General features: G+C 43.4%; 1 protein-coding gene across 1 annotated transcript in view; it reads left to right on the top strand.

Annotated features, from left to right (window-relative positions):
* The window catches only part of LOC145342339 (myotubularin-like), a 103448-nt gene that overhangs the window by 28116 nt on the left and 61815 nt on the right, over positions 1-13517 (top strand). The window contains exon 4 of the mRNA XM_080187845.1: positions 182-276. Within this exon, the coding sequence (XP_080043971.1) occupies positions 182-276 (95 nt within the window). The remainder of the gene's footprint in view (positions 1-181; positions 277-13517) is intronic.

Below are 13517 nucleotides of genomic sequence, written 5' to 3'. Positions count from 1 at the left end.
AAATGTTAAACTCTGCTTTTTACAGAATTTCGATCATAACTACATTCACAGTTTTCAATTTGTATATTAATCATTTAAAAATCATATTTGCATTCATTTGGGATTAAGAAATATCAAATATAAACTTTTTTTTGTGTGCTAGCTTCTAATAGTTAATGAGTCTTTTGTTCCTGCTTCATAGAGAAGGATGTGATCTACATTTGCCACTTTAATGGGCCTAAAAAGGGAGTGGTGTACATTACAAACTACAGGCTTTACTTTAAGAGTGTTGAACTGGTAAGTTCTGATTTTTATTTAACTTTATAGAAAATCTTATATTTCTGTATTTCACTGTGGTGAGTGTCACTGTAAGTACATACTTTCATGCCTCAAATTAGATAACTGTTAACACTTCATCTTTCACTCAATTCTCTCAACATTCTTAATGTCACCAGCTCCCCAAAGCTTACATAGAAATCTCCTTAACCTTCTTGGCTACTTTCAAGAAGCTCCGACTCCTAATGCAACAGCTGATTCTCTCCTCAGCATCTCAAACTTTATGAAACCTAACTTTATTCAAGACTTGCATGTTGTAGCCACAATTGCAGAGGCTGTTTCTATCCCTACCCCACTCTCCCACAACTACTCGTTCTATCACCTCATGAACTAGATTCCAGTGCTTCCCTACAGCTCTGAAATGGTTTTGCCCAGTGAGCCATTTTTCACTTGAATCTGGGCCGTGAGCATTGGAAAACTATTTGACTTTGGAAGGCAACACATCCAATTTCAATCTTGTCTTTGTGCAGTGGACACTTTCTAACCAGTCAGTGGAAGTAATTAGAAGCCTTGGCTAAGATCAGCTGAAACTTGTCTTTGATGGTGCCTTTTACTGAGACACAGAAGTGTCATGTTTTTTCCAAGATGCCTAACAGAATGAAATATTAGGACAGGTGGCCGGAGGTGTGGTCAAAGGGGTGGGTTTTAATGAAGAGCGGAAGAAGGGAGAATCTGAGGAGAGTTTTGATGTGGTCTAAGGTCATTGAAGGCATGGGAACCAGTGGTGGGATGAGGGAAGGTTTAAAGATCTTTCATTGTCTGCACCTTATGACTGCTAATTTATTATTTTCCTTGTCCATCAGAATTCTTTTCAGCTCTGATAATGTTCAGGTAAATGGCCCCCAGCTGTGAAATTAGAGTATATAATAATTTGGTCAGTCTCTTGTTTAGTGTTTTCCTTCCCCTCTTTCCCTGCTCCACATTCTTCTCCATCCCTTATGAAGGTGCTGAAATGGACTTCACAAGAGCAATGGCGTAAAACCACTGGGTCACCTAAGTGGCCATTCTCCATGTCTGGTTTCAAACTGTGTGTGTGTGTGGGCAGAATGGAGATGGAGAGGAAATGGAGTGAGTCACAACAGTGATTGATTCTCTCATTATCCGTAAATGCGCACTCTTTAGCAAGGGTCACTCTCCCAACAGGATTCACTTACGAGCAATCAAGAGTGAGGATACTGAGCTAAAATTGAAAACTGTAGGAAGGCGCCACTGAAGGCAGAAAATTTGAATTTCTTAAACTGAAGCAAATTAATTTACCACAATGTTCTTTCATGCTCTTAACAGAAGGAAGCCAAGCTGAGCACAACTGCTTTACTCTTCTTACCATGATTCTTAACACTTCACTACTTCAGTTATTTTTAACAATGCCAGACATCCTGCTCAATTTAAAAACTAGTTTTAATTTTGGGTTTGAGTGCTTGGATTGTTTTTCAATTTACAATAAATGCAATTTTGAAATACATGTTAATTGAGTTGTGCATTATATTCACTTTTTTTGGAGCTGTGCATTGGCATATTGTCAGTTCTATATTTAGACAGGCATATAAGTTTTAATAGTTCTCTTGGGTGGGATTCTCCCAAAAAAAAATTCTAATTGTCGAATTTGTGTAAAAACTGGGTTAAATCCTGCTGGTTTCTTTTTTTTCTAGATTTTCAAAATGATTTCCCCCTGTATTGTGCACTGCCAAATGCAGTAGCATGAATATCATGAAGATGATGGGAGCAGGGCCTATTTCCGCTGGAGAGGCCGACAGCATAGTGCTGAGCGGGCCATTGCGCATGTGCCAGTTTGTCAGAGTGGAGATTGGCACACGTGCAGTAACCTTGCACTGCTGGCCACCCGATTGCTGGCTAGCTCCCTGACCCCGTTTCACTACCCCGCCAATCACTGGCCCCCTGAATGTGTCTGGGCCCGTCTTGAATACTGGCCTCCCTCCCTCTGTAGGTCGCTGTAGGGTGGCAGTGGGACCTCCCACTCCTACCGATCTCACTCCCCCCATGGGCCCCACCCCTTAGCAATGCCCAGTGAGTGGTGCCAAGGTGCCTTCTGGGCATTGCCATGGCGCCAAGCTGGCACTGCCACACTGGCAATGCCCAGGAGGTGCACGCCCCACCACCACCACCCCCCATCCCTGATCTCCTGAGTGGCTTCCATAGCCTCTTCACTCCAGCACAGCCGGGGAGTTATTGTAAGCCCTGCTGGAGGGAAACACTCGAGGCAGGCATCGTTCATGCCTTTCTCAAGGGAGCCACTGATTGTTGCAAGTGATTACATTCAAGTTTATGAAAATCTGGCAGCCTGAAGGTTTGGTGTAGATTTGCCTTAATGGATATTTTATTTCAAATCTTGGTTCCTTGCTCCAAGATTAAGATATAGCTATTCAATGAATATTTGGATGTTAAAAACTTAAGTGCCGATCGTGTTACTCTTGGCAATGCTCACGAGCAGTATGTAAAAATATTGATGGTCTCGTTATGTAGGCTTGTATCTAATGTTTATAGTTGACATAGTACTTCAAAATCTTTTATAGCGTGTATTAGTGCATCTGGTGGAACTGCTAACTGGTATTGGATTAATGTAGATTGTTGATACTGGATAACTCTGGCAAGCCACCATTGTACACGCAAAGACATGGCAACACTGAACACAATGCAGTCTGTCGCAGTGGCATTAACTCTCTTCCCTTGAATAAATAAAATTAATAGCAGGTCTCTGAGAGATACATAGAATAAAGAAAATTTCAGCACAGGAACAGACCCTCCAGCCTTCCAAGCCTGCACTGATCCCTTACCCTTTCAGGGACCATATCCCTCTATTCCCATCCTATCCATGTATTTGTCCAGACACCCCTTAAAAGTCACTATCATATCCGCTTCCACTACCTCCCCTGGCAGCAAGTTCCAAGCACCCAACACTCCTGTGTTTAAAAAAAACTTGTCTTGTACATCTCTTTTAAACCTTGTTCCTCTAACTGTTAGTTCAACAATAATCTTGAAGCCTTGCCTGGATTCCATAAACCCTACTCTTAGTTTTGGCTCTAAGCAAGTTCTTACTACTATGGTAGCAGTTTTTCTCTTGTTGGTCGGTGACTGTTATTGTGGGTGGAAGAGAAATATGGTCCAGTTCAGAAGATAGATAATATAATAATAGAATTCCATTCATCAACTGAATGTGATGAATATATGATATATAATCAGTATGATCGGGGGAGTTGGTGGCATCATGGAACTGTCACTGGACTTGTAATCCAGAAGCCCAGGATAAGTTTTTTTGTGATAATGTTCTTGAGTTATGTACTTGAATTCCTCCATGACACTAGAGAATTTAAATTCAATTAATAAATGTGGAAAGAGTCTCTGTAATGGTGACCATGATAACTATCATCGATAGTTGTTTAAAAAAAATCTGGTTCACTAATATCCTTTAAGGAAGGAAATCTGCCATGCTTACCTAGTCTGGCCTACATGTGATATTTCATTGTGGTTGACTGTTAACGGCCCTCTGAAATGGCGAGCAAGCCATTCAGTTCAAGGGCAATCAGGGATGGGCAACAAATGCTGGATTTGCCAGTGATGTCCGCATCCCATGAAAGAATTTTGTGGAAGTTCCTGTAATCATACACTTTGACTTGCTGTTGACCTCGAGCATAAATTTGTGCACCCCAAGTATAACAGGAACTATTTAGATCAAACTTTGGTAATAAATTGCCTTTGATATGGAAGTGAGTGGGAAAAAGTGGAAGCACATTTTAGATTTCGAAAGCTCCAAAGACTAGTGACTAATAAGAATATTTAGAAAATGTACTCACGTTTCTTTTGTAAGCATTATGAAAACTTGGCTTTTTCCAAAATAGTGGATTTCATTCAGAAATACAATCAGCCCTCATTTAAAGTGGCCCCATTTTAATGCGTTTTTCCTTTAGTTGGTAAGTTAAGGGGCCTGTAACCTCGTTGAGTGTAGTCTGATTTGTTTTAACAATTTCCTGCATGACTCAATTGGTGCAATTTTGGAGTGGACTCTCCCCTTCCCTGACCTCCAGACTGTGCCCCCTCTCCTCCCCGATCCACCTTCTCACTGAACCTCCTACCTCATACGTCTTTCACAGCTGGACCTGCGTTCCTGCTGAAGATCCAGATCTGATGCCGGAGCTCAGATGTTATGAAAATGAGAGTCTTGATGGTGCATAAATGTCAAGCTGGGCTGCTACAATCCATTGATTCTCAGTGTTCCTGCCTCTTTGCTCTTCTCCGAAGCTGTCATTCTCACAGCTCGGGTTCAGGAGAAGGAAGCGGTGAGAATGAGAGTCAGAAGTGGGAGGTTTGGTGGCAGCGTGGGTCAAGTTGGGGGAGAAGGGGATGGTGGTGGTTGGAGAGGCCTCAACTGGGGATGAGGAGGGAGACCTCAACTTGGAAGTTAGGGAAGGGCAGAATCTGCAGCCACTAGGATGATTAGGGAGCATGGGGTATGGGAATCAGGATCTGTGGTGAGCAAGAAGTATTGAGTAGAAAGATTCATTTTTTATATTTTTAAATTTGTTTTAAAAGTCATTTTATTTACCAATGTCAGAATTTTGCAATGTGAAATATTTCAATTTTGAGGGTAAGCTGTTTTAATACTTGTTTTTGTCTGATAAAGGCTGTGCAGAACCTTACTGCAATTTTAATATCGATACCTAAGGGAATCAGGGTTTCTCTTAAAATTGTGATTTTCAAGAATACAACCACAACTTTGAAATGAGGACTTACTGTATTAGAATGATGACTGAAAGCTATATATGGAGCTGTCAGTTTATCTAGAATGATAGTCTTGATTAAGCTAGAAAATCTTTTATTTGCTCTTTAATGTAAATGCTTAGATTTATTCAATCTCTGCTGCATGCAGTATCGTTGGAATAATGCTACTTCAAAAGGAATAAAACTATCTGAATTTAAGTAACTGTATGATGGTAACACTGAGTGAAAAATAAAATTGCGTCAAGCAGTATCCATGGAAAGAGAAACAGTTAACTTTTCACATCAGTGCCATTTTGTCAGAACTTCACAGTTTCCAGTCCTGATGAAAGGACCTGATGTTCCTATTTCCAACCCAGATCAGACAAAACGTTACCTATCTATTTTCCTATGTTTTTTGGGCCTGTTTTCCAATGGATGGTTCTTTCAAACTTGCAGGGTACAGCGGAGAGCATCACATAAAGCTAGTTCCCTTGGTTTAATATCTCAGCCAAAAGAAAGCAGTGCCAACACTACAACACCCCCTCAATATTACATTGGGATATTAGCCCAGATTTTGTGCTCATGTCTCGGCAGTGGGGCATAAACTCGTAACATTTGATTCAGACACAAGGCTGTTGCCATCTGAGCCCTGGTTAACGCCTTATGGAACTGTACTATAACATACATTATTGCAAGATTTCAGCTCATGATTTTTAAATACTTAGCTATTCCACTTGCACTAAAGCGAGATTAGACAAATGCAGTAAGTGGGAAGGCTGAAGGACTCAGTTCTATTTTTCCCCTGATTTAAACAATTTCATTTGTTACTGTTTATGTTGCTCCTATAATTAATATTCACTGTGCTGAAAATGCAACCAACACCCAAGCCTTCGGAATCAAAGTATTTGACAGTGACCTCAGCAAATTTAAAGTGCCACAGGCAAACTATCACACTGAATTTATCATATGTCCTTATCTGGAAAGGGAAAAATGCATTTTGAAGGGTGCCCCAGAACATCTTGTAATACATCCAGGATAAGATCGTCCAGAGATGACAAGTTCTGGGCCGTTAACTTGGTTTCCTCCTTCGCAGATGCTGCCTGACCAGCTGAACATTTCCTGCATTTAGTATTGTTATTTTAGAATCCAGCATCTCCATATTTTACCTTTAGAGAAAACAAACTCTCTTTTTCAAGTTGTAGTTTAGAAGGATGAGGGAGGATCTTATTGAAACAGGATACTGCAAGGCCTGGATAGAGTGGACGTGGAGAGGATGTTTCCACTAGTAGGAAAAACTAGAACCAGAGAGCACAGCTTCAGGTTAAATCCTTTAAAACAGAGATGAGAAGGAATTTCTTCAGCCAGAGTGGTGAATCTGTTTAATTCTTTGCTGCAGAAGGCTGAGGAGTCCAGGTCGCTGATTGTCTTTCAGACAGAGATAGGTTGTTGATTAATAAGGGGGTTGGGGTTATGGGGAAAAAGCAGGCGAATGGGATGAAAAAAAATCAGCCATGATTTGAATGGTGGAGCAGACTCAATGGACTGAGTGGCCTAATTCTGTTCTTATGTCTTATGGTCTTAAATCTGCTAAAATATTCCAGTCCTTTGTTATTGTATTTCTAAACTGTACAAGGAACATTGATGTCCTAATTGTGTGTATGGAGACTTGTCATGTTGTTGGTCCATCGTCATCGATGAGGACCTCGACACTATTTTTGAGACTGGTTGCAGTGTGTCTGAAGGTGACTGATCAGGCCAATTCGGGCACGGAATGTCCTGCCATGTATTGGGCAGATTTGTGTAGACACTAGTTGTTGCGCTGGTGGCTCTGGACTTGCGCAGCTCGTGCTTAAGTTGTGCTTCAGCAATATACCTTGCTTTGTGAGCTTGACAGCCTTTGTGGACGGGGCAGCGCCAGGTAGGGCGGTTTGTGCCAGCATTTCCCAAGTGGTCGTGTCAAAATCAAGCGACTTCAGGGAGGCCTTGAGTGTGTCTTTGAAACATTTCTTCTGCCCTCCATGTGAGCGTCTTCCAGTAGAGAGTTCCCCAAAAAGGAGCTGCCTGGCTATGCGCTCGTTTGGCATACGGATGACATGATCTGCCCACCAGGTCTGCGCGTTCTTCAGCAGTGTGTGGGCTGATGGTAGACTTGCTCTAGAGAGAACTTCAGCGTCTGGCACTTCGTCTTGCCATTGGATGCGTAATATTCTGTGAAGACAAGTCATGTGGAAATGATTGAGCTGTCTTGCATGCCTTCAATACACAGTCCACGTTTCACAGGCATACAGGAGGGTAGTGAGTACCACGGCGCTGTAGACCTTCAGTTTTGTTGCTGGGCTGATTCCTCGATGTTCCCATACAGTGGAGCGCAGTCCACCGAAAGCAGAACTTGCCTTTGCTATTCTGCGGTTAACTTCTGCATCAATAGTCACTGCTTGGGAAAGGGTGCTGTCAAGATAAGTGAACTGGTCCACTGCCTGTAGTTTCTGCCCTTTGGTTGTGATTATGGGTTCTGTGTACGGTGCATGAGGAGCAGGCTGATGCATGACGTCGGTCTTTTTACTGTTGATGGTGAGTCCAAAGTTGTCACAAGCCGTGGAAAATTTGTGCATACTGACTTGTGCATACTGTGAGCCAGCATACAGGGCACAGTCATCGGCAAAGAGGAAATCTCTCAGAACAGTCTCTTTCACTTTGGTAATAGCTTGAAGTCTCCTCAGGTTGAAGAGCTTCCCATCCACTCTGTACTTGAGGCTGATTTCAGCAACACTGTCCTAGAAGGCATCATTCAGCATGTCAATAAACATCATGCTGAACAGTGTGGGTGTGAGCACATAGCCCTGTTTGACGCCATTGGTGACTGGGAATGCCTCAGAGGATTCTCCGCCATCCAGTAGTCTGGCCATCATGGAACTGGCGTACCATCTGAATGAATTTGGGGGGCAGCCAAACTTTGACATGATCCTCCACAGGCCTTGTCAGCTTATAGTGTTGAAGGGTTTCGCGAGGTCAACAAATAGTTGGAAGCATCTTTAACTTCCTGAGGAATGGACCCTTGCTTCCAAAAGGACTGGAACAACTCGGTGAGCTTCTCGATAAGTGCAGGACCAGCAGCTTTATAGATCTCTGCGTGTATGGCATCTGTCCCTAGGGCTTTGCCACTGGATCGCTGGCTGAGAGCTTTCGTGACTTTGGCTACTACCGGTGGGTCATCTATAGCGCTGTTGATATCAACCTGGGGAATCCTGTCTATTGCCTCATCGTTAATAGATAATGGTCGGTTGAGGACGGCTTCAAAGTGTTCAGCCCATCTCTGCAGGATCTGAGCCTTCCCTGTAATGAGAGTTGTACCATCTGTACTCGGGAGCGGGGAACTCCCGAGAGATTGAGGTCCGTAGAGTATGTTGAGGGCTTCATAGAACTGTTTCAAATCGTTTCCGTCAGCATATCCCTGTATTTCATCTGCATCTTACGCAGTTTATTCTGGACTGTCCTGCGAGCACTGGCAAAAGCATTTTTCTTGGCAGCTGAAGATGGGTCATTCTGACAGGCCCAATGAAGACTGTGCTTTTCAACAAGTAAATCCTGTATCTCCTCATTATTGTCATCAAACCAGTCATGCTGTTTGCAGGTGGAGGGCCCAAGCGTCTTCAGCGCAGATGTATGGATAGCATCTCTGAAGCATTCCCCATCGTCCTCAGCACTGCCTGCAAGGTGTAGGTCAGCAAGCTTGATTTCTAAGTCTTCAGCCAGTGCTGAAGCTATGCTAGGGTACTTCAGCTTGGCCGCATTGGTTCTTTTTGTAACCTTGCTTCCTTGTGATTGCCTCTTGGGTCTGATGCGGAGCCTCATTTTGGAGACAATGAGCTGTCCAGCAGTCAGCACCACACATGGCCTTGGTTACTCTGACATCCTGCCTGTCTTTTCTCCTGACAATGACATAGCCGATAAGATGCCAATGCTTAGAGCAGGGGTGTATCCAAGAGGTCTTGTTACGGGTAGGCAGGCAGAAGGTTGTGTTAGTGATGAGGAGGTTGTATGCTGCACAGGTCTTCATTAAAAGTAGGCCGTTACTGTTACACTTGCCCACTCCATGCCTCCCAATGACTCCTTGCCAGATTGCAGAGTCACACCCTACTGTTGCATTGAAATCGCCAAGCAAGATCAGCTTGTCAGTACTGCTCACTGCTGATAGTAGGGTGTCTAGTTCTTTGTAGAGCTTGTCCTTCGTCTCGTCCGGGTTGTTCATTGTGGACGCATAGGTGCTGATCAGGGTGGCTTGACATCCGTTCTGTAGCGGAAGTTGTAATGTCATAAGCCGGTCGTTCACTTGGGTAGACTATCAAGTTTCCAAACAAGGTGATTTCTGACGGCGAATCCAACTCCAGCATCACGATGCTCATCGCTGCTGCGACTGCTCCAAAAAAAAGTGTATCCACCTCCAGTTTGAGTCAACTGACCGTTGTTGGCAAGACGAGTTTCGCTCAGGGCTGCAATGTCGATGTTGTATCTTGCAAGCTCTCTGGCAACTACAGCTGGTCTTTCTGCTGTAGGGTTGCCCAAAAGCGTGCGCACGTTCCAAGTGCCAATGCTGAGTGGTGTCACCTTGTGCTTTATTTTGTGTGTTCGACTGCAAGATGGCATCCCCGCCAGCTGCGGTAAACTGGCCAGGGTGTAGTGAAGCAGGCAATGTTTCGGGCACCTTTTCTAGCTCCTTCCTCATTCTATGGAGGTGAGCAGTCCGTTTCTGAAGAGGGCTGCTGAGTTGCCCAGGTAAACGCTGTGCTTCACTGCTGCTTCAGTCAGCGGAAAACGACCATTAGACTTGAGCCGCCTGCATGCAGATCCATGACTACAGCTCCCGGTGTATCCACACCTGCTGCTTCGTCCATCGCCACAGGACTTCAAGGGTTGAACAGGACACTGATGAAGATGATGGTGTCAAAACGAGTGCTTGATTTGGATTAAAGTGGGGGAGAGTTTTGCGCAGCGTTACTCTCACTCACTCTTCCCAATTCCCATTATTTATTTATTGATTTATTAGTTTGTTTAATAATTAAGAACATAAGAAATAGGAGCAGGAGTAGGCCATCTAGCCCTGCGAGCCTGCCCTGCCACTCAGTAAGATCATGGCTGATCTGAAGTGGCTCAGTTCCACTTTCCAGCTTTCTCCCCATAACCCTTAATTCCCTTGTCTGTCAAAAAACCTATCTACCCGTGTCTTAAATATATTTAGCAAGGTAGCCTCCACCACTTCAACAGGCAGAGAATTCCAGAGAAGAATTAAACCTCAGCAGTCACAAGTTCCAGGAAATTGTGTGCTCACTGAACTGGCCTCTTGATGCTTTACACACTGGTAAATGTTCTATAAAATTACAGAAATTCTACTGAAGTTTATACTGTAACATTAACAGTTTCTTCTTTTGAGTTCTCCCATTTTACTAGGGGTTGCCACAGTGATGGTTGGTCAGCCTTCTGCATTTCCTTATTTCAGTCACCCATTTTTCTTCCAATCCTGTTGCATTAAGCCTCTTGCTACTGCATTTCCGCTGTCTGGCCTTGGGCTTTCCTCCTGTTTTTCCTGGCAGTCTCATCCCCATAACTCGCATCACCACATTTTCTCTCTCTTTTTCTCTCTCTCTCTATCATTTCATAGGATCATAGAAACGCTACAGTGCAGAGAGAGGCCATTTGGCCCAAGGAGTCTGCACTGGCCATAATCCCACCCAGGAACTACCCCCATATCCCTACATATTTACCCACTAATCCCTCTAATCTATGCATCTCAGGCCACTAAGGGCAATTTTAGCATGGCCTATCAACCGAACCCGCACACCTTTGGACTGTTAGAGGAAACTGGAGCACCCGGAGGAAACCCACGCTGACACGAGAATGTGCAGACTCCACACAGACAGTGACCTGAGCCGGGAATTGCACTCAGGTCCTGGAGCTGTGAAGCAGCAGTGCTAACCACTGTGCTACAGTACTGCCCACGGCACGCCTATTTCAATCTTCTTGACTACTTTCTTCAGTGCTCCCACAATCTTCACTGACCCCGTGCTGTGCTGGATCCCGATTTCGTGTTAACTCCACACATGCATCTTAGCATCCATCTCGTTATTATCTGGTCGCTGTGCCTCTCTCGTTGATGTTGCTCAAGTTTTGGCACCAGAAAACAAGTCTAATATTAGAATTGTCTTGTAGATTCTTCCTCTCAGTTCCAGTGATATTTTTCTATCACATAACACTGCACTGCACTTCTTCCAATTATTTCAGTCAAAGCAAATCCATTGCTTAATTTCCATTTCCATCCCATATTCTGTCATCGGTGATTCCAGCCATTTGAAACCGCTCACTTTCTCGTCGTTCTCCATATATCTACAATATCAGTAGTGTAAACACAAACACTTGGGGGATGTTTTTATTTAGTTTTTTGGCTATTTTGTCACTTACCTTGTTCTTTTTATTTTCTAATACTTCTCATGTATATATTGCACATTTACGCATAAAGTAATTATTATTGTTCCTGTCTTCGGCCTCCAGTAGGTCTTTATCATATTAACGTGAAACTGGTCTTTAATTGACTACAATATTGGTTGAATCTTTCTTTAGCCAATTAGACATGATGGCACGGTGGTTAGCACTGTTGCCTCACAGTGCTAGGGACCTGGGTTCGTTTCCAGGCTTGGGTCACTGGAGTCTGCATGTTCTCCCCATGTCTGTGTGGGATTCCTCCAGGTGCTTCGGTTGCCTCCCACAGTCCAAAAGATGTGCTGGTTAGGTATGTTGGCCGTGTTAAATTCTCCCTCAGTGTGTCCGAACAGATGTCGGAGTGTAGTGACTAGGGGATTTTTGCAATAGTAAACCTACTTGTAACACTAGTAATATAGACTTTAGATTCCATGTTTCATTAGAAAATTTGACCTGGTTGCACCGTTACAAATCAGGGATTAAACATTGGGCATAATTTTTAATTGCCTCCCATGTCCAATTTAGTTTCCGAGTTAATGGCCCAGAGCTGGAATCTGCTGCTCAAGTTATCTCATCGGTGATGCTAGAGGAGTTAGGAAAATGTTAGTAGTTTGATTAAAATTAGCCCTTTAGTATTTTCTGATTTGATTTGATTTAAGCATTTAACTGTCTATAGTGTCTTTATTTTGAAGGTAGTATCTGTGTGATTTAATAAGTTCTTTGCAAGATTGATTATACTGAGCACTGCTTCTGCTACTGATGTAGTTTATAATATGACATTTCGCTATCTTGAGAGAGCTAACATGGAAGAAAAATAAAACAGAAAATATTTTAAATTGGACCCACTGCCTGTGCTACTAAAATGCTAAAAAACGCAATGCTTACAATATATAAATACACTGTAAGCTGACGTGTAGGCTCCCCCTCCAATCCATTACACATACCTTCTTCTTTAATTAGAGCTGTGTCTCATACTCTATTTGCTGCTGCCCAATACTAATCTGACTTGCTGTACTGAATCTAGTTTTGTTTCATTTGTCATTTTTAATTTAATTCCCACTCTTGCCTCATTTTCTAAAGTGGCCATTCTATCTAGAATAAACTGCACTTCAGAAAATTGCACAAGGGACCATTCTCTGTGTGAACTGAGGTAATAGCAGTCTTTCAAACCCAGGAAGGTAAATAAACGCAGTGTTTTGACCTGATGTTCACTTGCAATTTTCCACAAGGGGGAAATGATCAATGGGGGAATCCCTTTGCTGGGATGGGGATTTTTAACTAATTTATTTATGGGACATGGGCATTGCTGGCTGCCCATCCCTAATTACCCTTGAACTGAATGACTTGCCAGGCTGTTTCGGAGGGCGTTTAAGAGTCATAGAACAGTACAGCACAGTACAGGCCCTTTGGCCCTCGATGTTGTGCTATGTCCGAACCCAAGATTAAGCTATCCCACTCCCTATCAACCACGTTGCTGTAGGTCTGGAGTCTGATGAAGACCAGACCAGTGAGGGATAGCAGTTTTCCTTCCCCAGAGGACATTCGTGAACCAGATGGATTTTACAACAGTTGATAACGGTTTCATGGTCAATATTGGATTTTTATTGAATTAAAGTTTCACCGTTTGTTGTGGTGCAATTCTAACCCAGGTCCAAGAACATTATCCTGGGTCTCTGGATTACTAGCCCAGTGACAATACTAATATGCCATCACCTCCACATAAAATCATAGAAACCCTACAGTGCAGAAAGAGACTATTTGGCCCATTGAGTCTGCACTGACCACAATCCCACCCAGGCTCTACCCCCATATCCCTCCACGTTTACCCACTAATCCTTCTAACCTACGCATCTCAGGACACTAAGGGGCAATTTTAGGTGGTCAATCAACCTAACCTGCTCATCTTTGGACTGTGGGAGGAAACCGGAGCACCCAGAGGAAACCCACACAGACATAAGGAGAATGTGCAAACTCCACACAGACAGCGACCCAAGCTGGGAATCAAACCCAGGGCCCTG

The sequence above is a fragment of the Carcharhinus amblyrhynchos genome, chromosome 4 (genome assembly GCF_965287045.1).
Source record: "Carcharhinus amblyrhynchos chromosome 4, sCarAmb.v2.hapA, whole genome shotgun sequence".
Classification (NCBI taxonomy): Eukaryota; Metazoa; Chordata; class Chondrichthyes; order Carcharhiniformes; family Carcharhinidae; genus Carcharhinus; species Carcharhinus amblyrhynchos.
The sequence above is the reverse complement of the archived record's forward strand: the minus strand, read 5'-3'. Positions and strand labels throughout refer to the sequence as shown.